Source organism: Aulonocara sp. 'chitande type north' Nkhata Bay, linkage group LG23 (genome assembly GCF_057382095.1).
Source record: "Aulonocara sp. 'chitande type north' Nkhata Bay isolate Kocher_YH1m ecotype deep benthic linkage group LG23, A_spYH_male_GT1.1, whole genome shotgun sequence".
In the NCBI taxonomy this organism is placed as follows: Eukaryota; Metazoa; Chordata; class Actinopteri; order Cichliformes; family Cichlidae; genus Aulonocara; species Aulonocara sp. 'chitande type north' Nkhata Bay.
Window position 1 is genome coordinate 44,848,949 of NC_141365.1, and position 27,966 is coordinate 44,876,914.

The following is a 27,966-nucleotide window of genomic DNA, read 5'->3' on the forward strand; positions in this document are numbered from 1 at the left end:
ATCCTCGTCCGCGCGCTTCACTTGGGGTTAAAGCAACTCCGCGTTGACTGAACTAATTGTTATCAGCCTTTCTGAAACCGAATATTCCGAGTTGGACAGTTCGGGGTTACTCAACCGTGAGTGTCGTTTTTCACTCTGAGTTTTCCAAACCGGCTTCCTGAAACAGGGCCCAGGACCCAAAAAGATAGTTGGGTTTTTTTCTGTTGTATTATTGTAGGTTCTTTATCTTACAATATAAAGCACATTGGGGTGACTGTTGTTGTTATTTGGAGGAATTAAAAAAAACTTTTATACTTGAAATTCTTTCATTTATTCTACATATTTATTCATTACTGGCTCCATAGTGTTGTTTATGTAATATGTGAAATGTTGCTAGTATTGATTTGGTGCTGTATAAATAAACATAATTAAATCAAATGTGTCTCTATAAAACCTGCCCTCAGTTATAACTAGAGTTGGATGTCTCGAGACCGGTCTCGAGACCACTTTTACGTGGTCTTGGTCTCGTCTTGGTCTCGACGGACTTTTGTCTCGGTCTCGGTCTCGGTCTCGCTGTTTCGGTCTTGCGTTCTCAAATCGACATAGTGTTCGGGAGATTTGGAGTCAACCATCAGCGGAGCGGGGGGGGGGGGGTGGCTTACTGGGCTTAAGCCCGGGTCATTTTTTCAGAAGCATGGGGTCTTTTGGAGTGTAATTTTATAGTTAGATGCCTGACTGACAACTGTATAAAACAAAAACAACACACGAAGCACAGAGCGCACCGTCGTAAATTCACCCTAATTTTGGTATGATCCGAGCTCAGGCACTAGGCGACTGAGCACAGCACCCATGTGAGCCAGGGGGGAGAAGCTGCTGGCTGTGAGTTTGCTGCAGACAGAGGACAGCTTAAGTTTGACCAGGTACCAAAGCAAATCATTCGTACTGAACTAATAATGTAAATATGACGGTGTATCACAAAAGATTGATATCAAACTGATCACTTGGTTGCGTTACTTGCTCTTCGAGTGAATCAACAAATGGCGAAATGAAAAGCCGAACAGCAACAATGCTGTTTCTTTAGAGATTTACATTTCATATTTTCAGTTGTTACCCTCCACGGCTAAACAAACTCTCTAAATCGGTTTCAATTGTGTACTGATGTACACAATCTTAATGTACAACCTTAAACCTGCTGCTGGTCCCATTTTAATCAAACCAACCCAAAGAGCAGATATTCATGTGTACACAGGAGGTTATTTGAAACCAGATATTTACATACACTTTATGGAGAAAACATAAAAACTTTTTTTTACTGTTAAACATCAATTTAGAGTAAACTTTTGTTTTAGATAAATAAATGTTGAAATATCTTTTGAATTAGTTAAATGTCAGAATAAAAAGAGGGAGCTGTCTATTTTAATCACTTTCATCAAATTTAGGAGTACATGTACACTAAGTTTATTGTTAATTAATAAGAAACTCCAGACGATTCGATTCTGAGCTGAAGAAGCTTCTGATAGGTTTGTAGAGTCCATGTGAGTAAGTTTGTGGCACAGCTGTGGATGCATATAAGGCAAAACACAGAGCCTGTTTCTTTGACATGGGAAAATCAAGAGATGTCAACCAAAACACCAGGAAAAGAACTGTGGAGCTCCATAAGTGTGGCTCAATCTGAATACAATTTGGTGCCATTTGCAATTAAGAAATACAGATAGTTTCTCTCTTTACTCTTAAAGTTAACAAATATGTTTTTTATATTTATCAATCTAAAAAAATAAACATTTAGTCTGATTTGATGTTACAATTAAAAAGTGTTTGTGTTTTTATCTGAAGAGTACATAAATATGTGGTTTCAACTGTATAGTTGATGATGTTGGTGTTTGGCTTGATTGTCAGCACAAAGAGGGAGAGAGAGAGGAGCAGAGAGAGAGAGAGAGAGAGGACAGAACAGAGATGGAACAAGAGCAGGTGAGACACACATGTTAGTCAAATGGTTGTTTGCCAAAACTCATCAGAACATGTATCTAGTACCTAGTGTTTCTTTTTAGATACCATTTGTTACTTTTCAAATTCTATATTTATTACGTTATGCAGGCTTGTTTGCACAACAAGGCTACATAATTATATAAACTTTTCTCAATCTAAATATTGTACTTTGGTAGAATTAAAAAATGAGTGTAGTGCAGGTCTATGATGATTTTTTAGTGCTACTATCATCTAGTTCTGATTCTGGTTCTGTCTTGGTTACTGTTGTAGTCCTGTTTTAATTCCAGATCAGTTCTGGGTCTGGTTGAATTGGGGTTTAGTCCCTGTGTCTTGATACAGGCCCGACTTTGTTCTGCCTTGTTGCTTAATTAAAAAACTAGTTTAAGGTGTCCTGCATATGTATATAGAATAGCATCTGGCTGCAGTTTAAAGACTTTTTTTGTCTCGGTCTTGGTCTCGGTCTCGTCTCAACTTGGTCTTGGTCTTGTCTTGGTCTCGGATTAGGCGGTCTTGACTACAAGTCTAGTTATAACCCAAGTGTCAGGGCTCAATGGCTCATGAAAAGGAATGGAGTCAAGCACAGAACCAAAAAACGGAGGCTGAGTGACTTTTAACAGAAATGTATTTTACTAGATTTCTTGACGGAGAAAGCTGAATCACGGCTAAATTCAACAGCAAGCGAGGTATTATGAGAAGTGCAGAGCTGAGGCCAGAACATAAGCTGAGGCAGGTCAAAGGAACAACAGGGGCAGAATCGGGCGAATAGAAACTATCCAGGATCACTGGAACAAAGGAGATAATAATCAGAGTGGTCCACAGTGTAGTGAATGAGTCCAAGATTTAAAAACTAAGAGGTGTTACGTGGCTGCAGGTGGAGATCAGCTGGAGGAGGAGATGAATTAAATCTGGGTACAAAGTGAGATGTGGGTGCACAGGGAGGCAGGCAGGTGAGGATGGCAGTTTGCAAGAGTGAGTTTTCCCAGCAGTGGCAGGCCAGAATCCTGAGGCGTGACTTATGGCGAGAGTTGGAAGATGTATCCAGGTGCCGACTAGGGAACAGGAAAAGAGGGTTACGCGAAACAAGCTGAGGAGCACAAGACAAAATGTGAGGCAGAGAACTGACTGTGCTAAGCACACAATCTGGAGAAGGTTCATTGTGAGTGCTGCTCATAGATACTGCCGGAGTAATTGGCAACAGGTGAGGAGCAGGGAGGAGTGAGGAGGGCTCCACCCAGGGGAGGAAAGCTGATGCTGTGGAAAGTTACTCAGACTCACTCGGATCATGACACCAAGAGTCCAGTGAACTGAACACATAACCACAGTAACCAGAATGCAGTTTTCTCATTTGTGTCATTTGCTGTTTATTCATGCAGAGATTCTCACTGAGTGTCAGCTCAAACTCAAGTCAGACCTGAAGCAGAAGTTCCAGTGTGTGCTCGAGGGGATTTCTACAACAGAAAACCCGACCCTCCTGAGTCAGATCTACACAGAGCTCTATATCACAGGGGGAGGGACTGCAGAGGTCAATGATGAACATGAGGTCAGACAGATTGAAACAGCATCCAGGAAACCAGACAGACCAGAAACAACCATCAGACAAGAAGACATCTTTAAACTCCCACCTGGAAGAGATAAACCAATCAGAACAGTGCTGACAATGGGAGTGGCTGGCATTGGGAAAACAGTCCTAACACAGAAGTTCACTCTGGACTGGGCTGAAGACAAAGCCAACCAGGACATCCAGTTCATGTTTCCATTCACTTTCAGAGAGCTGAATCTGCGGAAAGAGGAAAAGTTCAGCTTGGTGGAACTTGTTCATCACTTCTTCACTGAAACCAAAGAAGCAGGAATCTACATCTTTGAAGACTTCCAGGTTGTGTTCATCTTTGATGGTCTGGATGAGTGTCGACCTCCTCTGGACTTCCACAAAACTGCAATCCTGACTGACCCTAGAAAGTCCACCTCAGTGGATGTGCTGCTGATAAACCTCATCAGGGGGAAACTGCTTCCCTCTGCTCGCCTCTGGATAACCACACGACCTGCAGCAGCCAATAAGATCCTTTGTGACATTGTTGACATGGTGACAGAAGTCAGAGGGTTCACTGACCCACAGAAGGAGGAGTACTTCAGGAAGAGATTCAGAGATGAGGAGCAGGCCAGCAGCATCATCTCCCACATCAAGACATCACGAAGCCTCCACATCATGTGCCACATCCCAGTCTTCTGCTGGATCACTGCTACAGTTCTGGAGTTTGTCATGAAGAACAAAGAGAGCAAAGATCTGCCTAAGACTCTCACAGAGCTCTACCTACGCCTTGTGCTATTTCACCTAAAAACGAAGGACATCAAGTATGATGGAGGAGCTGAGACAGAGTCATGCAGGAAGATCATTGAGTCTCTGGGAAAACTGGCCTTTGATCAGCTGCAGAAAGGAAACCTGATCTTCTATAAATCAGACCTGACAGAGTGTGGCATCGATATCAGAGCAGCCTCAGTGTACTCAGGAGTGTTCACACAGATCTTTAAAGCTGATGAGTGTCACATGTTCAACAACGTTGTTTACTGTTTCGTCCATCTGAGCATTCAGGAGTTCTTTGCTGCTCTTCATGTCTATCTGACCTTCATCAACTCTGGAGTCAACCTGCTTAAGAAACAATCTCCTCGCTTTAAAATCTTCCAGAAAACACTTACTGTAAAAGACTTCTACCAGAGTGCTGTGGACAAAGCCTTAGAGAGTCCAAATGGACACCTGGACTTGTTCCTCCGCTTCCTCCTGGGTCTTTCACTGCAGACCAATCAGGATCTTCTATGCATGCTGACAGAGACAGGAAGTAGCTCACAGACCAATCAGGAAACAGTCCAGTACATCAAGAAGAAGCTCAGTGGGAAACTGTCTGCAGAGAAAAGCATCAACCTGTTCCACTGTCTGAATGAACTGGATGATCGTTCTCTAGTGGAGGAGATCCAACAGTCCCTGAGATCAGGACGTCTCTCCACAGATCAACTGTCTCCTGCTCAGTGGTCGGCTCTGGTCTTCATCTTACTGTCATCAGATCTGGATGAGTTCGACCTGGAGAAATACTCCCGTTCAGAGAAGGCATTTTTGAAGCTGCTGCCAGTGGTCAAAGCATCCAAGAAAGTGCTGTAAGTGAATCTATGAACAAATATGTTTAATAATGCTAGATGAATAAAAGAATATGTCTCCATTGTTATTCTTCCTCAGGCTGAGAGATTGTAAACTCTCAAAAAGAAGCTTTGAAGCTTTGTCTGAAATTCTCAGCTCCCCATCCAATCATCTGAGAGAGCTGGACCTGAGCTCGAACTACCTGCAGGATTCAGGATTGGATTTGCTGTGTGTTGGACTAAAGAGTCCTGACTGTAAACTTGAAACTCTCAGGTAAGGATACAGACGTTTTGACACTTTTTGACTCTTAAATCTGTAAGTTTATCTTGATGCGGACGTTCAAAGTCAGCACAATTTTCCTTTTAAGTTCCTGAGTTTATATTTTTGACTGTCAGGTTGTCTGGACAGATGTTTTTATTTTATTTTATTTTTTTACTTGTCCCTAAAGTCAGAACTAAACCCACATGTAGATGACTTTCTGTTACTGGAGCAGCCTTCCTGAAGACAGCAGTGTGTTTTCATGCTTTTAAAGCCAAACTCACCTTTCAGACCTGGCTTTCATTTATTATCTATTTTTGTTTGTTTATTATATATTTATTTCTACTGTTTAACTACTGCTCACATCTGTTATCCTCCTTTTTAATTGTTCATTTCTTTTTACCCAGTGTTTCTATATTGCACTTTGTATTTGTCTATATTTATCATGCACTACTTTGCTCATTTATTGTTTGGTTTTAATGTTATTAAATTTCGGTTCTTTTGGTATTCGTTATGGCCAAAAAGACACGGCTCAAAAGTGGTCTTTTTACTTTTTAAGTTATTAAATTTGTAACTGTAGTGATTTGTGTGTGTGACAGAGAGGCACTGCCAGGGATTTTTGACACAAGTTGTTCTTGTAAAATCAGTCTGTGAAGGTTCTCAGACATCCAGGTCATCGTAGTCTAAGGAGCTTGGAAAGAAAAGCGTCTGGACTTCTTCAAGTTTCCTTGAAGATGTTTCACCTCTTATGAGAGAAGCGTCTTCAGTTCTAAGGGTCAAATGGTGGAGTGGGGCAGTCAGTGAAAGGGCAATGGTGGTGGCTCAGGGTTTGTATGTTTGGGGGGTTCAGAGGGAAAAGATGAATGCAGGTCTGGAGTTGGTGTGTGAGAGCAGGGAGTGAATCTGATCAAACATGAGTGTCATGAAGCCTGTTTGCAGTTATTTGCACTGTTTTCCACTCTGGATGTTGTTTCTGTTCAGCTGTGAGTATAAAAGGCTCCATTCTACAACCTGTTTGTGTTAGTTGTTCAATAGAAACATTATTTTGTGCTGATGTTGCACTTCTTTTATTCACAACCAGAGTTTTTGAAGTCTGCATAAAAATGATTTAAATGACTTTTGAATATTACTTTAAATACTTAGATTTAAAGTTCTGAAAAAAGTTTAAATACAAAGATCAGTATTGTCTAATGTTTTGGCTGCAGTGTGTTTTTGCAGACAGGTATAACAGAACAGCTTTAGTGTTTAGATTTTTTAAACTTGAGTATGAACTTATACAAAATGCAGCAAGATATTTAAAAAAAAAGTGGCATCGTTCCATCTCTGCTTTGATTAGAGACACAGCTCTAATCAAAGAGGTGGTCCGCTTGCCTCCGCCCCAGAGAGAAGGGTTACATCTCCTGGGTTTAGGTGTTTTCCAATTTGTCATCATTTTGAAAAGTTTACATTTCTTCAGTGTTGAGCAGCAGAAATGAGACTTTACTGTCAGAGGTCATTTTTGAAAAAATGAGGAGAATCAACCATGAAAACCATGTGAACATGAGCTGATGCTGCTGAAGTGAAGCAAAGTTACAGAGGTTTGATTACAGACACAGCTGAGAGTTTGTAATCTGTCATCATTTTAAAAAGTTTCCATGGAACAGCAGAAATGAGGCTTTACTGTCAGAGGCCGACAGCACTGAACACAACAGCAGACTGGTGGCTAATAAACAGTGAATGATGCAGAAACAGATGTTTGAAGCTGTTCTTGGAGTACACTGAGAGAGAGAGAGCTGTGCAGGCAGGAACAGCCAAAGTCAGAGAGAATTCATGAGCATATTGATCAAACGTGAAGCAGAGTTTGGATCTTCTTTTGCTGCTGCTTCACTCAGTTTTGGTTGGAGACAGATGAAACCTGCAGCTTCAGGATCTGTGAGCTGTCCACTTTCAGCCCCGACGGCGTGTCCGTGTACGTGCCGTCGAGTGAACGATCCACGCTCTGTGTTTCCATCTTTGTGTGTTTAGCTGCTCTCATTTACTGTTTTATCTGGTTGCTGCTTGTTGAAATAGTTTGTGAGCTTTAACCTGAGATTCTGGCAAAATACATTTATATTAAACATCGATTCAGGATTGAATGAATCAACATCATTTTATTCAAATTAAAACCATTTAAATGGGAACATGAATTTTTTACAGCCGCCTCTAATGCTGGGTAATGTCAGCTGGTCCATGTGCAGCTGGCTGTGAGGCTCAGGGAGCGTCTACAAAGTGCAACACTGAAAGAACATCATCCATAAATATTGAGTAAGAACTGGACTCTCATACAGCGAGACTCAAATGCCTTTAAACATCAGCTTATCCTGCTGATCCAAGTCCAACACTGAGTTTGTAAAAACATGTTTGTCAATCATTTTGTTTGGTTTCTGAGGAAAATGATTCAATAACTTGCTGCTAATACACAACATTTCATCATATTTCCTCATAACCCTATTTTGTCTGACCATTTGATCCCATTTGAATTTGCAATAAAGGATCCACAGAGTTTGGTGACAATAATGACAGTAGATGTTTGTGTGAAAGTGCTGGAAGCAAATGAGTGTGTGATGTTCTTTCAGTGTTGCACTTTGTAGACGCTCCCTGAGCACTGGTCTCACAGCCAGCTGCACATAGAGACCAGTGTTGTTAGTCCAGGTCAGAAGATGACTTGTTGGAATGAAAATGAGCTTGTAGTTTGTCTGCTTTAATAATGTGACTGGAAAAAGGTGTTGGACTTCAAATATGTCCATTTCTGTCACACTTCACCTTTAAAAGTGAAGCCATGTGGTTCCTGGAAGGAAAAACACGACTTTTTCAAGTCTTTGTCCTGTTTTTATGAGAAATGTACGACTTTAATGTTCTTTTTTTATACTCAATTTTTATTATAATTTACAACATTGCAACTTGTACTTGTCAGTGTTCACAAGTAGGACAGTTACAGGAACTGCAATGCAGAAATGTAGGTTAAAATAAGAACTGCAATTAGGAAACACAAAACAAAACTGGGAAGCAAAACAAAACCCAAGCAAGCAAACAAACAAACAGACAACAACAAAAACAAAAAGAAAACAAAATCTTTATGTAATATTAAATAACATGTGACAAACTTAGCCGTAAATGGACAAAACGAAAGAGACCTATGCTAAATTATTGAAACAGTAAAGCATGTATGGGTCGCCAACGCTCAGTAAACAATTCTCTCTGAATCCGCAGAGCAGATGTTGTTTCCTCCATCTGGTAAATTTCTCTTGCTTTATCAATCCACATATTATATGAAGGTGGGTCAAGATTCAGCCATTTAATAGTGATACACTTTAGTGCTGCTGTAAGATTCTTAAGAGATACGTTTTATTGTTTCCCGCAAAACCCTTTGGTAAGACTCCTAAAATGACTAACTGTTGGTCTTTTGTTAATGGTTGTTGGAAAACTGTACTGAGAACTTTAAATATGTCATTCCAAAGTGAGCAGATTTTTGGGCATGACCAGAATATATGTGAGTGGGTTCCTAAAGAAGTACCACAATTTCGCCAGCAGGTGTCAGGATTTGTAGGCTTCATTTTGGCAATTATCTCTGGGGTTCTAAAATATCTCATGACCACCTTCCATTTAAATTCTCTCCACAGCCCAGAATTAGTCACCAGATGGGCTTCACCGAACACCTCTTCCCAGGTGTCCTCTGAGATTTGAGTGCCAGTCTCAGCTTCCCACCTTGCCTTAATATCCAAAGTTGCATTTGTATTGAAACTCATAAATGCGTTATAAAAATGAGTGATTAATTTTGGGGAGGAATTACTTTGAAATGTTTTTAGAAATATTTCCTCAATGGGTGAGGGCTCCAAAACTTGCCTCCATTCTTTATGTTTTGTCAAAAAGCTTCTTAGCTGCAGAAATCTAAAAAAGTCAGAAGAAGGAAGCCGAAACTGACCTCAACTGTTCAAATGAGCTCAGGTGCCCATTCCTCACAACATGACAAAGTTTATGAAGCCCGCTATTTGACCATGCTCTGAAGCCAGAGTCTTCCACAATAGGAGAAAAACCCTGCAGGGAGGAGAGGCTTGATAACATTGAAATTTCTTTTGGAAGACCAAATGATTGTTTGATTCTACGCCAAATCTTTAGTGTGACCCTCGTCCGTTCCCCCATATGCACATTTTTAATTGAAATGTTAGAAAAAAGCAGGGATTCCAATGATCTTTCGCACATTGTCTTCTCAATGTTTAGCCACTGAGTTTCAGACAAATCCCGCACCCATACAGTCAGGGGTCTCATCTGAGCTGCCCAGAAATAATATTTCAGGTTTGGAACAGCCAATCCCCCCTGCAGGTTTGACAGTTTTAATGTTTGGAACTTGATCATCCCTCATGTGTATTTAGTCTCTGTGTCGCGTCATCTGTGTTCCCACCCTCCATATTTTCATGCCCAGTCTTTTGTATTCTTAGCCATAGCTTTCTGTGTCTTCATGATTTATTATAGTATTAGTTCCCCAGTTTAGTTCTCTTCACTGTGATTCTGCCTTGTTTGATGTCTTCAGCCGAAATAAAGGCTCGCTTTTCGTTCAAAACTCAGTTTCATGTCTGCGCCAGTGTCTGCGCCTGAGTCCTCCACACACTCTCCATACGGTCAGCTACTGCGACCGTGACACTAAACTACATGCTGTGTGCAGCCACTCTCCTGAGCCTGTATTATATACACAGCGGTTACAATGACAAACTGAATACAATCTCATATCTACAAAACAAGCTGAGTCAAAGTTGCAGCTACGCTTATGGACATGGAGAAAAATCAGGCGAGTTATCAGCTCACCAGCTACGACTAAGAACAGCTAACCAACTATCCTTGAGATCTACAATGACCAGGGAATAAGGTCTACAGACAACCAAACTATCCTTGAGATCCACAATGATTTCAATAAGGTGTTTGATATTCCCTCCTTGGGAGAAGATGCGATCGCTAGTCTGGAGGAACCTGTCTCTAATGTTGGAATTGAAACGGCCGTACGGAGCACGCAGTCTGGAAAATCTGCTGCCCCGACGGGTATCCATCTGATTTTTTCATAAAGTTTTCTGACCGACTGAATTCACTGTTAAAATCAACTTTTGAAGAATCCTTCCTCTCACAGTCGTTGCCTCCAACAATGCATCAAGCAGTGATGTGTTTAATTGTAAAACAGGAAAAAGACCATTTAGATTGTCGTTCATGTCGTTTAATATCTTTGTTCAACACAGACACCAAGATCCTGGCTCAAGTGTTGGCCCGTCGCTTACACAAGTATTTGTCCTCCATTATTTCACCAGACGGGCTTTATTAGGCACTCTTTTTTGAACATTAGAGCTCTATTAAATATCATTTATACCCATGTTAAAGGTGATACATTGGAAACCGTAATTTGGCTTGACGCAGAAAAGGCGTTGGATCGGGTGAGATGGGATTTTTTTTTATACGCTTAAAAAATGTGTCTTTAATTTTGTATCTTGGATAAAAGTATTGTATTGCTCCCCTCTAACAGCCGTCCAGACTAACAATAATCTGCCCTCCAGGACAGGGATGCCCTCTGTCTCCTTTTTGCCATTGAACCGCTAGCTGTTGCTCTGAGACAATGTGTTGGTGTTGAGGGAAAACATCGAGGGGGTATCGAACATGAAGTCTCTCTTTATGCCGACGACATGATTTTATTTATTTCCAACCCATCGAACAGCCTCCGCAAACTTTTGGATAGACTTACAATAATAATAATAATAATACGTTTTATTTATAGGCGCCTTTAAGAGCCTCAAGGTCACCTTAATGCATACTTAAGGAATTTGGGACAATTTCTGGATATAAAGTGAATTTTGGGAAGAGCGAGGCAAAGTCTATCTGTACGACAACTGGGGAGTTTTGTGTATTTTAGCCCCTTTTAAACCCAGCTATAACAAGTTTAAGTACTCGGGCATCTGGGTGACAAGAAAACCACAAAGACTTGTATAAAACTATCTTCCTTTATTGTCGAAGCTTAAAGAGGATTTTGGAAAATGTGAGTTTTGCCTCTTTATATTTATGGTGGGGATGCAGAACAAGGAGCAAAGATGAATGTGATGCTGAATCAGCAGAAGACTTGGACTAATTTGATTCCAGCTTTGATATCATTGATTTCAATATGTCCATTTCTGTCACACTTCACCTTTAAAAGTGAAGCCATGTGGTTCCTGGAAGGAAAAACACGACTTTTTCAAGTCTTTGTCCTGTTTTTATGAGAAATGTACGACTTTAATGTGAAACATTCAGAGTTTTTTCTCTTGTTGTGTTTGTTTGAAGCTGCTTCCTGTTGGCTTCAGCTGTTTGGAGTTTCCATTTTCTAAACTTCTACATTCTGAACCTTCTTCAGCTCTGAACAGATGATGAAACACTGAATGATTTCAAGCACTTTGTCTAATAAACTTACATCTTTCATTCTTTATACAGATTGAAGGACTGTGGTTTGTCAGAGATCAGCTGTGATTATCTGGTAGCAGCACTGAAGTCCAACCCCTCCCATCTGAGACAGCTGGACCTGAGCTCCAACAACAAGCTGCAGGATCCAGGAGTGAAGCATCTGTGTGGTTTCCTGGAGAGTCCAGGATGTAAACTTGAAACTCTGAGGTCAGTCAGCATGTTTTAGTTGTGCTGAGATGAATATGATGTGAAAGTTGTGCTGACACTAAACTGCAGACATCAGGCTGATATTATACTGATCCACACTGAGGATCTTCATGGTAAAGTCTGTTTTCTTCTTCTCTGGTTTAGTCCATTGACTGCAGCAGAACAATGTTCACATTTCAAACAGTGATACTCAACGTATGGCCCGCGGCCCACACGCGGCCTGCCCACCTTTCCTGATTCAGAGAGAGGGGACCCTGATTAACTGTGTAGCTTCTTCCTCACAGTTCTAAGTATCAGACACAACAATGAATAATCCACAGCTGACTGTCTTTAGCAGGTCAAAGGTCACGGCACACAGCAGACAGTCAGAAATATTCTAACTCTGATCATTTATCAGTTGTGACACTGTGAGACTTGATCAGAGGTGTGATCATCACAGCAGAGGCCTTTGTGTCAAAGTCACTGAGGATCAAACAGAAACACATGAAGCAGATTTTCCTCTTCTGGCTTTTTATAGCAGATAACCTTCAAAATATTCTGCAGTCGATCAAAAACTGAAGCAAACCATGAAGCAACATGTGAACATGAGCTGATGCTGCTGAAGTGAAGCAAAGTTACAGAGGTTTGATTACAGACACAGCTGAGAGTTTGTAATCTGTCATCATTTTAAAAAGTTTCCATGGAACAGCAGAAATGAGGCTTTACTGTCAGAGGCCGACAGCACTGAACACAACAGCAGACTGGTGGCTAATAAACAGTGAATGATGCAGAAACAGATGTTTGAAGCTGTTCTTGGAGTACACTGAGAGAGAGAGAGCTGTGCAGGCAGGAACAGCCAAAGTCAGAGAGAATTCATGAGCATATTGATCAAACGTGAAGCAGAGTTTGGATCTTCTTTTGCTGCTGCTTCACTCAGTTTTGGTTGGAGACAGATGAAACCTGCAGCTTCAGGATCTGTGAGCTGTCCACTTTCAGCCCCGACGGCGTGTCCGTGTACGTGCCGTCGAGTGAACGATCCACGCTCTGTGTTTCCATCTTTGTGTGTTTAGCTGCTCTCATTTACTGTTTTATCTGTTTGCTGCTTGTTGAAATAGTTTGTGAGCTTTAACCTGAGATTCTGGCAAAATACATTTATATTAAACATCGATTCAGGATTGAATGAATCAACATCGTTTTATTCAAATTAAAACCATTTAAATGGGAACATGAATTTTTTACAGCCGCCTCTAATGCTGGGTAATGTCAGCTGGTCCATGTGCAGCTGGCTGTGAGGCTCAGGGAGCGTCTACAAAGTGCAACACTGAAAGAACATCATCCATAAATATTGAGTAAGAACTGGACTCTCATACAGCGAGACTCAAATGCCTTTAAACATCAGCTTATCCTGCTGATCCAAGTCCAACACTGAGTTTGTAAAAACATGTTTGTCAATCATTTTGTTTGGTTTCTGAGGAAAATGATTCAATAACTTGCTGCTAATACACAACATTTCATCATATTTCCTCATAACCCTCTTTTGTCTGACCATTTGATCCCATTTGAATTTGCAATAAAGGATCCACAGAGTTTGGTGACAATAATGACAGTAGATGTTTGTGTGAAAGTGCTGGAAGCAAATGAGTGTGTGATGTTCTTTCAGTGTTGCACTTTGTAGACGCTCCCTGAGCACTGGTCTCACAGCCAGCTGCACATAGAGACCAGTGTTGTTAGTCCAGGTCAGAAGATGACTTGTTGGAATGAAAATGAGCTTGTAGTTTGTCTGCTTTAATAATGTGACTGGAAAAAGGTGTTGGACTTCAAATATGTCCATTTCTGTCACACTTCACCTTTAAAAGTGAAGCCATGTGGTTCCTGGAAGGAAAAACACGACTTTTTCAAGTCTTTGTCCTGTTTTTATGAGACATGTACGACTTTAATGTTCTTTTTTTTTTTTTAACTCAATTTTTATTATAATTTACAACATTGCAACTTGTGCTTGTCGATGTTCACAAGTAGGACAGTTACAGGAACTGCAATGCAGAAATGTAGGTTAAAATAAGAACTGCAATTAGGAAGCACAAAACAAAACTGGGAAGCAAAACAAACAAACAGACAACAACAAAAACAAAAAGGAAACAAAATCTTTATGTAATATTAAATAACATGTGACAAACTTAGCCGTAAATGGACAAAACGAAACAGACCTATGCTAAATTATTGAAACAGTAAAGCATGTATGGGTCGCCAACGCTCAGTAAACAATTCTCTCTGAATCCGCAGAGCAGATGTTATTTCCTCCATCTGGTAAATTTCTCTTGCTTTATCAATCCACATATTATATGAAGGTGGGTCAAGATTCAGCCATTTAATAGTGATACACTTTAGTGCTGCTGTAAGATTCTTAAGAGATACGTTTTATTGTTTCCCACAAAACCCTTTGGTAAGACTCCTAAAATGGCTAACTGTTGGTCTTTTGTTAATGGTTGTTGGAAAACTGCACTGAGAACTTTAAATATGTCATTCCAAAGTGAGCAGATTTTTGGGCATGACCAGAATATATGTGAGTGGGTTCCTAAAGAAGTACCACAATTTCGCCAGCAGGTGTCAGGATTTGTAGGCTTCATTTTGGCAATTATCTCTGGGGTTCTAAAATATCTCATGACCACCTTCCATTTAAATTCTCTCCACAGCCCAGAATTAGTCACCAGATGGGCTTCACCGAACACCTCTCCCCAGGTGTCCTCTGAGATTTGAGTGCCAGTCTCAGCTTCCCACCTTGCCTTAATATCCAAAGTTGCATTTGTATTGAAACTCATAAATGCGTTATAAAAATGAGTGATTAATTTTGGGGAGGAATTACTTTGAAATGTTTTTAGAAATATTTCCTCAATGGGTGAGGGCTCCAAAACTTGCCTCCATTCTTTATGTTTTGTCAAAAAGCTTCTTAGCTGCAGAAATCTAAAAAAGTCAGAAGAAGGAAGCCGAAACTGACCTCAACTGTTCAAATGAGCTCAGGTGCCCATTCCTCACAACATGACAAAGTTTATGAAGCCCGCTATGTGACCATGCTCTGAAGCCAGAGTCTTCCACAATAGGAGAAAAACCCTGCAGGGAGGAGAGGCTTGATAACATTGAAATTTCTTTTGGAAGACCAAATGATTGTTTGATTCTACGCCAAATCTTTAGTGTGACCCTCGTCCGTTCCCCCATATGCACATTTTTAATTGAAATGTTAGAACAAAGCAGGGATTCCAATGATCTTTCGCACATTGTCTTCTCAATGTTTAGCCACTGAGTTTCAGACAAATCCTGCACCCATACAGTCAGAGGTCTCATGAGCTGCCCAGAAATAATATTTCAGGTTTGGAACAGCCAATCCCCCCTGCAGGTTTGACAGTTTTAATGTTTGGAACTTGATCATCCCTCATGTGTTTCATGTCTCTGTGTCGCGTCATCTGTGTTCCCACCCTCCATATTTTCATGCCCAGTCTTTTGTATTCTTAGCCATAGCTTTCCGTGTCTTCATGATTTATTATAGTATTAGATCCCCAGTTTAGTTCTCTTCACTGTGATTCTGCCTTGTTTGATGTCTTCAGCCGAAATAAAGGCTCGCTTTTCGTTCAAAACTCAGTTTCATGTCTGCGCCAGTGTCTGCGCCTGAGTCCTCCACACACTCTCCATACGGTCAGCTACTGCGACCGTGACACTAAACTACATGCTGTGTGCAGCCACTCTCCTGAGCCTGTATTATATACACAGCGGTTACAATGACAAACTGAATACAATCTCATATCTACAAAACAGGCTGAGTCAAAGTTGCAGCTACGCTTATGAACATGGAGAAAAAACAGGCGAGTTATCAGCTCACCAGCTACGACTAAGAACAGCTAACCAACTATCCTTGAGATCTACAATGACCAGGGAATAAGGTCTACAGACAACCAAACTATCCTTGAGATCCACAATGATTTCAATAAGGTGTTTGATATTCCCTCCTTGGGAGAAGATGCGATCGCTAGTCTGGAGGAACCTGTCTCTAATGTTGGAATTGAAACGGTCGTACGGAGCATGCAGTCTGGAAAATCTGCTGCCCCGACGGGTATCCATCTGATTTTTTCATAAAGTTTTCTGACCGACTGAATTCACTGTTAAAATCAACTTTTGAAGAATCCTTCCTCTCACAGTCGTTGCCTCCAACAATGCATCAAGCAGTGATGTGTTTAATTGTAAAACAGGAAAAAGACCATTTAGATTGTCGTTCATGTCGTTTAATATCTTTGTTCAACACAGACACCAAGATCCTGGCTCAAGTGTTGGCCCGTCGCTTACACAAGTATTTGTCCTCCATTATTTCACCAGACGGGCTTTATTAGGCACTCTTTTTTGAACATTAGAGCTCTATTAAATATCATTTATACCCATGTTAAAGGTGATACATTGGAAACCGTAATTTGGCTTGACGCAGAAAAGGCGTTGGATCGGGTGAGATGGGATTTTTTTTTATACGCTTAAAAAATGTGTCTTTAATTTTGTATCTTGGATAAAAGTATTGTATTGCTCCCCTCTAACAGCCGTCCAGACTAACAATAATCTGCCCTCCAGGACAGGGATGCCCTCTGTCTCCTTTTTGCCATTGAACCGCTAGCTGTTGCTCTGAGACAATGTGTTGGTGTTGAGGGAAAACATCGAGGGGGTATCGAACATGAAGTCTCTCTTTATGCCGACGACATGATTTTATTTATTTCCAACCCATCGAACAGCCTCCGCAAACTTTTGGATAGACTTACAATAATAATAATAATAATACGTTTTATTTATAGGCGCCTTTAAGAGCCTCAAGGTCACCTTAATGCATACTTAAGGAATTTGGGACAATTTCTGGATATAAAGCGAATTTTGGGAAGAGCGAGGCAAAGTCTATCTGTACGACAACTGGGGAGTTTTGTGTATTTTAGCCCCTTTTAAACCCAGCTATAACAAGTTTAAGTACTCGGGCATCTGGGTGACAAGAAAACCACAAAGACTTGTATAAAACTATCTTCCTTTATTGTCGAAGCTTAAAGAGGATTTTGGAAAATGTGAGTTTTGCCTCTTTATATTTATGGTGGGGATGCAGAACAAGGAGCAAAGATGAATGTGATGCTGAATCAGCAGAAGACTTGGACTCATTTGATTCCAGCTTTGATATCATTGATTTCAATATGTCCATTTCTGTCACACTTCACCTTTAAAAGTGAAGCCATGTGGTTCCTGGAAGGAAAAACACGACTTTTTCAAGTCTTTGTCCTGTTTTTATGAGAAATGTACGACTTTAATGTGAAACATTCAGAGTTTTTTCTCTTGTTGTGTTTGTTTGAAGCTGCTTCCTGTTGGCTTCAGCTGTTTGGAGTTTCCATTTTCTAAACTTCTACATTCTGAACCTTCTTCAGCTCTGAACAGATGATGAAACACTGAATGATTTCAAGCACTTTGTCTAATAAACTTACATCTTTCATTCTCTATACAGATTGGTGGGCTGTGGTTTGTCAGAGATCAGCTGTGATTATCTGGCAGCAGCACTGAAGTCCAACCCCTCCCATCTGAGAGAGCTGGACCTGAGCTTCAACAGCAACCTGCAGGATCCAGGAGTGAAGCATCTGTGTGGTTTCCTGGAGAGTCCAGGATGTAAACTTGAAACTCTGAGGTCAGTCAGCATGTTTTAGTTGTGCTGAGATGAATATGATGTGAAAGTTGTGCTGACACTAAACTGCAGACATCAGGCTGATATTATACTGATCCACACTGAGGATCTTCATGGTAAAGTCTGTTTTCTTCTTCTCTGGTTTAGTCCATTGACTGCAGCAGAACAATGTTCACATTTCAAACAGTGATGCTCAACGTATGGCCCGCGGCCCACACGCGGCCTGCCCACCTTTCCTGATTCAGAGAGAGGGGACCCTGATTAACTGTGTAGCTTCTTCCTCACAGTTCTAAGTATCAGACACAACAATGAATAATCCACAGCTGACTGTCTTTAGCAGGTCAAAGGTCACGGCACACAGCAGACAGTCAGAAATATTCTAACTCTGATCATTTATCAGTTGTGACACTGTGAGACTTGATCAGAGGTGTGATCATCACAGCAGAGGCCTTTGTGTCAAAGTCACTGAGGATCAAACAGAAACACATGAAGCAGATTTTCCTCTTCTGGCTTTTTATAGCAGATAACCTTCAAAATATTCTGCAGTCGATCAAAAACTGAAGCAAACCATGAAGCAACATGTGAACATGAGCTGATGCTGCTGAAGTGAAGCAAAGTTACAGAGGTTTGATTACAGACACAGCTGAGAGTTTGTAATCTGTCATCATTTTAAAAAGTTTCCATGGAACAGCAGAAATGAGGCTTTACTGTCAGAGGCCGACAGCACTGAACACAACAGCAGACTGGTGGCTAATAAACAGTGAATGATGCAGAAACAGATGTTTGAAGCTGTTCTTGGAGTACACTGAGAGAGAGAGAGCTGTGCAGGCAGGAACAGCCAAAGTCAGAGAGAATTCATGAGCATATTGATCAAACGTGAAGCAGAGTTTGGATCTTCTTTTGCTGCTGCTTCACTCAGTTTTGGTTGGAGACAGATGAAACCTGCAGCTTCAGGATCTGTGAGCTGTCCACTTTCAGCCCCGACGGCGTGTCCGTGTACGTGCCGTCGAGTGAACGATCCACGCTCTGTGTTTCCATCTTTGTGTGTTTAGCTGCTCTCATTTACTGTTTTAGCTGTTTGCTGCTTGTTGAAATAGTTTGTGAGCTTTAACCTGAGATTCTGGCAAAATACATTTATATTAAACATCGATTCAGGATTGAATGAATCAACATCGTTTTATTCAAATTAAAACCATTTAAATGGGAACATGAATTTTTTACAGCCGCCTCTAATGCTGGGTAATGTCAGCTGGTCCATGTGCAGCTGGCTGTGAGGCTCAGGGAGCGTCTACAAAGTGCAACACTGAAAGAACATCATCCATAAATATTGAGTAAGAACTGGACTCTCATACAGCGAGACTCAAATGCCTTTAAACATCAGCTTATCCTGCTGATCCAAGTCCAACACTGAGTTTGTAAAAACATGTTTGTCAATCATTTTGTTTGGTTTTTGAGGAAAATGATTCAATAACTTGCTGCTAATACACAACATTTCATCATATTTCCTCATAACCCTCTTTTGTCTGACCATTTGATCCCATTTGAATTTGCAATAAAGGATCCACAGAGTTTGGTGACAATAATGACAGTAGATGTTTGTGTGAAAGTGCTGGAAGCAAATGAGTGTGTGATGTTCTTTCAGTGTTGCACTTTGTAGACGCTCCCTGAGCACTGGTCTCACAGCCAGCTGCACATAGAGACCAGTGTTGTTAGTCCAGGTCAGAAGATGACTTGTTGGAATGAAAATGAGCTTGTAGTTTGTCTGCTTTAATAATGTGACTGGAAAAAGGTGTTGGACTTCAAATATGTCCATTTCTTTCACACTTCACCTTTAAAAGTGAAGCCATGTGGTTCCTGGAAGGAAAAACACGACTTTTTCAAGTCTTTGTCCTGTTTTTATGAGAAATGTACGACTTTAATGTGAAACATTCAGAGTTTTTTCTCTTGTTGTGTTTGTTTGAAGCTGCTTCCTGTTGGCTTCAGCTGTTTGGAGTTTCCATTTTCTAAACTTCTACATTCTGAACCTTCTTCAGCTCTGAACAGATGATGAAACACTGAATGATTTCAAGCACTTTGTCTAATAAACTTACATCTTTCATTCTTTATACAGATTGAAGAGCTGTTATTTGTCAGATATTGGCCTTGATTATCTGGCAGCAGCACTGAAGTCCAACCCCTCGTATCCCACAGAGGTGGACCTGAGTGGAACCTACAGCAACCTGAAGGATACAGGAGTGAAGCATCTGTGTGATTTGCTGGAGAATCCACGATGTCGATTTGAAACTCTGAGGTCAGTCAGCATGTTTTAGTTGTGCTGAGATGAATATGATGTGAAAGTTGTGCTGACACTAAACTGCAGACATCAGGCTGATATTATACTGATCCACACTGAGGATCTTCATGGTAAAGTCTGTTGTCTTCTTCTCTGGTTTAGTCCATTGACTGCAGCAGAACAATGTTCACATTTCAAACAGTGATACTCAACGTATGGCCCGCGGCCCACACGCGGCCTGCCCACCTTTCCTGATTCAGAGAGAGGGGACCCTGATTAACTGTGTAGCTTCTTCCTCACAGTTCTAAGTATCAGACACAACAATGAATAATCCACAGCTGACTGTCTTTAGCAGGTCAAAGGTCACGGCACACAGCACTCTGTGAAACAGTTTGGAGCAGGAATTCTTGCACATTTACAAACTGACACTGCTGCACGGCATGCTGGGTAATGCTAGCTGCTCAGGTATGGGCGTGCTAATGGCTGTGAGGCTCTGTGGCTGCAGAACACCGAAGAAGAGAAAAGAGAGGTGGAGGATGAAGAAAAGAGGCGGAGATGAAGCAGAAGTTTTGCTCCATAGAGGAGCTGTGTCTGTGTGGGCAGGGCTCAGACAGCTCCGCCCACACAGTGACAGTGAAGCAGGTGAAGAGTAATAAATGAAGACAGCAGACAGTATTTGATAAGCTGATGTACAAACATGTAGGTCGTGTCCAAATTCATGGGCTGCATCCTCCTGAGGCCGCATTTGTAGACCGATTACGTCACAGCGACACGTCGAAGGCTGTCCAAATTCGTAGACTCCTCCGAATGCAGCCAACAAATGCGTCCTCCTTTTCCCCGAATTTGAAGGATGGGTCGGGTGTGTCCTTCGTGGCCTACCATATCCCAGAATTCATAGCGCGGCCCAGCCAAACTCCAGTTTCCAACAATGGCGGCCGCTACTAACTTTTTCGGTCACAAAATAAACTTTTAACATATTTTCAGGCGAGAAAGTAGCTGTGTAAACATCAAATATCTGCTCGGTTTATCAAGATACCGCATATTTGCAAAAGTGCTTCGACGTTTTCGGAGACGTTTGCTACCCACCAGCTCGATAGCTCGCCGGGAGCTCGAGGGTCACTGAAGCCGCCGAGAACGGCACAACTCCCGGCACATCATTTTCAGATCACCGCGGACTTTCGCTACTCGGGTTAAACGTAATATATAAGTCACTTAGACAACCTCAAAATGTTATTGTTTGGCTTTTTTCAGTGTTTTGTTTGTTCGTGAGTAAATCGGTTTGGCTGAGATTAAAGTTATTAGATTAGATAAAATAAAACTTTATTAATCCCCCAGGTGGGTTCCTCCTTGGTCTTTACAGAGCTGACTAAACGTCAAACAGAAAACTGATTAAACAGAAGTATGAGACGGTCGAGAATTTACGCCAGTGTCCTGTTATATTTTAGATAGCAAGGAGCAGACGGCTGAGTTTATTAAACTCCACCGAGACAGCGGTGACGCTAATCAGAAGGCTAGACCGTCCAATTTCCCCAGCCGTTTATTTCCAGCCTACCCGACCTTCTGAGGACCCAGCCCACGTAGACCGCAAAGGCCGGGTCCTCGGGAGGATGCAGCCCATGAATTTGGACACGACCGTAGAATGATGGTGGCAGCTACAGAAACAGGTCCATACAGACTGAAGCGTGTCTCAGTCTGAATGTACACTGCTGTTATAAGAGCTGTGGAAACTCAGGTCAAAAGGACGTAACCACACTGCTGACAGTTCCAGGACATTCACAGAGTTACAGCATCATTTGTGACCATAAAGACAGAAAGCTCATCCAAATCCTGGGATTAAAAGTCTGTCCTGGTGGTGTCCAGTCAAACACGTCTCTGTGAAAGCTTCAATCCAACAGGCTCCAAAGTCCTTCTGCTCATTTCCTCGCCGGGTTCTTGATGCTCCTGTACCATCTCTCTGTCATCCTCCTCGCTCCCTCTTTGCACTCACAGTCTTTGTGCATCATTAACACTCACATGTGGAAAACCAAAGTTTTACTGGGCAGAAGATGATCATCAGTGACTCTGTCTTTAAAACACTCTTGTTAGAAATGTTCGACTTTAATGTGAAACATTCAGAGTTTTTTCTCTTGTTGTGTTTGTTTGAAGCTGCTTCCTGTTGGCTTCAGCTGTTTGGAGTTTCCATTTTCTAAACTTCTACATTCTGAACCTTCTTCAGCTCTGAACAGATGAACAGATGATGAAACACTGAATGATTTCAAGCTCTTTGTCTAATAAACTTACATCTTTCATTCTCTATACAGATTGGAGCGCTGTGATTTGTCAGAGATCAGCTGTGATTATCTGGAAGCAGTGCTGAAGCTCAACCCTTCGTATCCCAGAGTGGTGGACCTGAGAGACCACAAGCTGCAGGATTCAGGAGTGAAGCAGCTGTGTGTTCTTCTGGAGAATCCACAACATCAAATTGAAACTCTGAGGTCAGTCTCCACGTTTTAGTTGTGCTGACACTGTCGATCTGTGGAACTAAAACCTTTATACAGGAAGTCTGGTTCAGCTCTTTGTAGACCTTCTAATCTCTGATGCTCTGAGTCTTACTCAGTAGATGATGCAGAGTTGTGAAGCCGATGTGGGTGAGGACACTCGCCCAGCTCTAACTACTTTGACGTCCAGGCGGCTTCCCTGCTTGTCCTGATACAAACAAACCTGAGTAACCTTGCAGGTCAGATCTCATCAGTCACACCTGTTATGGCAGCTCTCCTCTAGATTGTAGTTCTTGTTAACCTGGGATGGTTTTAGAAGCCTGGACCACAGACTGCAAGGGAAGATATTACTGGGAAAGGCCAAAGCAACCTATTAGACCCATTAAACACTAACATAGATGAATACTCAGATTTAAACCTTTATTGTTTCACAAAGGGTTAAAAAGGGAACGTCCACAGTTTAGACTGCAGCAGATTTTATTAAAGCAGTTTGACAGGAGCAAAGCAAAAACACAAAGAATAAGTGTTTCACATATTAATACATATAACATAATAATAAAAGAAAAGCAAAATAATGATACAAAAGAATGAAAAAGTTGTCCAGAGCAGCAGGATGTCTGAGGTCTGCAGAAACACAAAAACACAGCAGCTAAAAATAGTTGTTGAAAGAAAACGAGGTGGGAGCTGCTGATTCCTGAGCTTTGATACTGGATTAGCTTCAGTAGTTATTCCCATCACTGCTGTAGGAGCTACATTTAGTCACAGCTGATTGTCTCCTTTGACCAATCAGAAGACTACTGTTGTAAAAACAAGCAGACAAAGAACCAATGAGAGTGAAGAACAGGATAAAGAGCTCGTGTGATGGAGGCAAAGCAATAATCAGCAGACTGTAGCAGTTTCTATCTGGATGAAAGTAGAAGGAGCTCAGCGGAGCTCAGTCCCATATCTTTGGTTAGAAACAACATCAGTGATTTCCTGCTGCTCGAGATGATTCCAGCAGCTCTCATTACAGCAGCTGATGAGAGAAACAGCTGATGGCTCACAGCTCGTACACTGTTGGATCTCCAGATGTTCACGTGGCTGAAGTCTGTGAAGAAACTGTGGTCCACGTAGTTCACACGGCCTCAGATTGGACCGAGCTCCCTGGATCACTGCAGCATCCTCAGCTGGTACATGGACGTATCTGCTCCTCAGTCTTGGAGCCCCTGCAGGTCCGTCCACACCACCAGGGTCTTCTCACTCACCTTTCCTTTGTCCTCGTCCTTCATCGGCCGTGCTGTGTCTTTGTTCCTGCGGTGTTGTTCCCACGATGCAGCGCTGATGTTCCCTCCTTGAATGCACAACAAGTACGGTGCTGGTCTTTCTCGGGTGGAGCAGAGACAGATTGAAGTCTTTCAGGCTTTAGTGCCGACTTCCCTGACAGAGGCTGGACTCCATGGTCTGCACAGGAGGCTTCTACACTGTGTGGAGGTGACTCCTGGACTCGAAGACAGGCTGCAGGTACATGTGTGATGAAGAGGAGCTACAGCAGTGTGATGGAGCTGCAGGTCTGAAGGAAGTCCTGCTGTCCTGTCCCACCCTCATCTTTGCTTCCTCTGTCTTCTCTGGACTTGTCCTCCTGTTTCAGAAACAGCACTGCTTCATGCCGAGGGTGGACGGGAGCGTTGGCTCTGATTCTTTTACCGTCCACCACAAGGAGACACTGATGCTGACCTCCTGACCTCATCTGCATGTGTTCTGCTTCACACTGCTCACCTCCACCAAAGACTTCACAAACATCTTCTTTCTTTGAGTCCAGTTTGTCCCACAAACACTTCCAAATCTCCTCCTCTGAGATTCTGCAGCTTCTTGCAGTGTGACTCAGCTGACTTCTGACAGACCACAGACTGGCACAGCATCCACATGTGTCTCCTTTCAAACAGGCTCTTGATGTTTCCTCCCACATCATTCTGGCCTCTCAGTCTCCTTTGTTCTCCAGCTCTGTAGCTCCAGCTGGTGAAGCTTCAGTTTTCCATGTTGGTAACAGTAAACTACAGCCTCTGCTGTCAGCTGGGTAACTAAACAGAGCTGCAGCACGTCTCTGCGGTGGTGCTACATCCAGCCTGCAGACGGCCGTCTACATGTTGTAGTGGTTTACAGTCACCAGGGGGCGCTGTCCCAGCCATGCAGGCAGTGGGCTGCTCTGCTTGTGCTGTTGTTGGTGAAGCTGAAGTGAAAGTGATAGGTTTGTAGTTTGAACCTATCCACTGGAACGTTAAGGACAATCTGCTACGCAGCAAAAAGCAAGACACAAGGCACCAAAGTTCTCTGGTTTACTCATGCATGAGGGAGACCTGGCTGGAGCCAAGCGTCGTTCCACCACTTGACCACCATCAGACTCTCAGCCAGGCTCCCCATAGCACTCCTTTTATTGTGGTTACATGAATATGCATAGGGTCATTAACATATAGCATCTCACATAGGTATACATGTGAACAAAGAATACTGTGTGTGTGTGTGTGTGTGTGTGTGTGTGTGTGTGTGTGTGTGTGTGTGTGTGTGTGTGTGTGTGTGTGTGTGTGTGGTACTGCTGATCAAAGGGTCATATAACATCCTTGGTCAGGAAGAGGGTAGACCCCCCTTCACCCTAGATGGTTCACCCTAGATAACATGGTGAGGAAGTCCAGCAGTTCATCTAAACAAAAAGCACTTAGACTAGAACAGACGTAGCTACGTTAATCCTGCCATAAAACAATAAGAGAAGGTACGACCTCTCTCGTGCTCCCAGGATGTGGGTGTGCATTCCAGTGTGGAATACACACCAAGCCCCTGCAGCCTGCTAAAGATCACACATCCTATCACTACACAATTGATTATACACCTCTAAGAATATATGGTTAAATATTTCCTAATACAAATGACAATAATAAAATCTAAACCCATCATCACCACCCTGTATTGTCATTTTTTAAGGCTATACGGCATATATATATCTTCAGCTCTACACCACTTGTCAACATTTTCAGTGCAGGCTTCATTTCATACACACATATTAGCCTTAGCATCCATGTCACTCTGCTGCAACAGTATGAAATTGGTAAAGGTGTTAGCAATCATTTTATTCACCATCGATCTTACACATGGCAAGATGCAACCTGTAAACAAGCAAAGCAAAGCCAATAATGTAAGAATGGGAGTCAAAAACTTTAGAAACATATTCCACCATGGTCCAGATGTCAACCAGGCTATCCAGCCTTGTGACGTGTCTCCTCCTGATGTGTGGTCCGCCACATATTTCTGCAGAGCAGTTAAGTTCTGCAGTGCCTCATAGATGTCTCCTCCAGTCGTATATCCATCCGGAATAAACGTACAACATGTCTCTCCAATCAGCTTACACACTCCTCCTTGTGATGCTGTTATCAAGTCTAGGGTCAGCCTGTTCTGCAGTACCATCGTTCTGATGGCCTTTTGCTCCTCCGCTAAGGCTGTTCCCAGAGTCTTAGTGAGATTAATGTGTCGCAGTAAGGCATATCGGTTGATCTCCACATGATCCCGCACCTCTGCAACTCCGATGTTTGGGATCAAACTTTGGAAGAATTTAGCTCCTCCACTCCAAATGCGGAATTCTCGTGGCACTCCAGTGTCTACTGTCACTCCAAAAGAGTTAGGTGAGGCTATATTCACCTCACGCTTCCGTCGGTTGCTAGGGTGATGTTCAACTCTGTCCATGAAGAAGACATGATCCGATAACTTCACCACGGTACACAATCCTCCCCATCCCTCAGGGAGTGATAGATAGGCTTTATGTCCACACAAGAAATACCAATCAGCCAAAACTCTTGTTCCTTTACTGCTCGGCACCATCCTTGCACATCCTGTCCATTTCTGACTCTTTGCTTTTACTGGTATCCTGTAAGCCCGGTTGGACTTGCATTCAGTCCTCCTTAATGTCAAGTTCTCAGCTCACTTTGCACTGGTCAAGCATTTCATACACCTGCTCTCATTCTCTGGAGGGCAGTAGGTGTATATGTATCCACATAAACGAAGCGGCAGCTCCCCCACTGACAGTGATCCATTGTTCATCACACACAACGGCAGTTGAGCTGTATTCAGCTTGTTCAGCAATATTATGTCTGGCAGTGGGTCTGACACTTGAGGCCAGGCCAATAAGTCAGTTTGCTCAGAACAATTCACATCTATAAGTGGCGACTTACTCCAGGTGATGTTCAGAGGTGTACTATAGTTGGCCTGGGACCAGAGGACTCTGTTGCCAGGATGAGTTGCTAAGCCCAACAGACACCAACTCCTGTCCTCTGGTATGCTGTACGGCCACAGTCCAGATGTATATGCGGATAACGGCATATGAGCACACACATAGCAGTCCGTCCTATTGTTCAAGTGAGCAGTTGTATTCATAAACTGCCACCAAAAGTTTGTAGAATAGCCATGAGGGTATTGGGTGTGGTTTCCTTGGACATACAGGGTCTCCACAGCTGACCATGATGACATCAAAGCCATTACACCCAGCAGGGTAGACAACACTTTACCAGCCATTCTGATGAGTACCTGTGGCTCAGTTGGTTTCTTCACCGGATTGAGACGAAGGGCCCTAGAGGCTTTCCCCCCCTTTGTACCCGGTCTTCCTGCCACTTACTCCGAGCTGGCCTGGATGTGTGTCACCTTTTTGCAGTGGCTTTGGTGTATCCAGGTGGGTCGTTCTGCAATCTTCACAGCAGTTGGTGTTGTCAGCAGAGCCTGGTATGGTCCGTCCCACCGTGGCTTCGACCAGCACTTCCTCTTTATGACCTTTATCAGTACCCAGTCCCCTGGCTTCAGACGTTCTTCCTGTACAGAAACAGAATCATCTGGCAGATTATTTGCACTCATGACTTCTTTGCTTTTCAGCATTTTAATCATCCAGTCTGCTAGTGTGTTTTCTTCTTCTGCTTTATCATTATCATTACAAAACACTGGAACTCTAAATGGCCTGCCATATATTATTTCAAAAGGCGTTAGGCCATTATCAGTTGGCGTGATTCTCATATACATTTTCACTAGCTCAATGCAGTCTACCCATGTTCTGCCTGTTTCCTCCATTGTTTTCCTGAGTCTCAGCTTTACTGTGCCATTAGTCCTTTCAACCAGCCCTGCACTTTGTGGGTGATATGAGCAATGGTTTTTCAGCGTTATCCCCAGATGTTGTGACATTTTCTCAATTACTTCATTCACAAAATGAGGACCATTGTCACTGTAAATAGTCTGGGGGATCCCATGCTCTGGGATCACATTTTTGCATATCACTTTAGCCACTGAAATAGCATCTGCTTTCTTAGTGGGGACAACTTCTACCCACTTTGAGAACGGGCACACAATCACCAGGCAGTACCTGTAGGTGTTACAGTTAGACAACTCAATGAAATCCATATGGATTACTTCAAATGGGTAGCTGGGTCTGGGAAACCTTCCTCTCCTAGGTCTGAGGTTTCCCTGAGCATTATGTTTACAACATATTAAACATGCTTTACAAAAATGTTTTGAATAAGCATTGAATCCCAGTGTGAAAAACTGTCGTTCGACTGCTGCCACCATCCCAGCTGTC

At 42.4% G+C, this 27,966-nt stretch overlaps 1 protein-coding gene and 1 pseudogene across 3 annotated transcripts in view; one reads left to right on the forward strand and one right to left on the reverse strand.

Moving 5' to 3' along the window:
• The window catches only part of LOC147302735 (protein NLRC3-like), a 330,634-nt gene that overhangs the window by 224,001 nt on the left and 78,667 nt on the right, over positions 1–27,966 (forward strand). Inside the window, exons 2-5 of one of the 3 annotated variants that reach the window (XM_086284379.1) lie at positions 3,339–5,109; positions 5,189–5,362; positions 19,750–19,929; positions 22,212–22,385. The exons of 1 other annotated variant lie outside the window; for it this stretch is intronic. In XM_086284379.1, the coding sequence (XP_086140505.1) occupies positions 3,339–5,109; positions 5,189–5,362; positions 19,750–19,929; positions 22,212–22,385 (2,299 nt within the window). Of the gene's footprint in view, positions 1–3,338; positions 5,110–5,188; positions 5,363–17,465; positions 17,643–19,749; positions 19,930–22,211; positions 22,386–27,966 lie in introns of all 3 variants that reach the window. One more of the 3 variants, XM_086284378.1, reaches the window with a different exon arrangement.
• On the reverse strand, positions 25,312–27,811 carry LOC147302746 (uncharacterized; annotated as a pseudogene).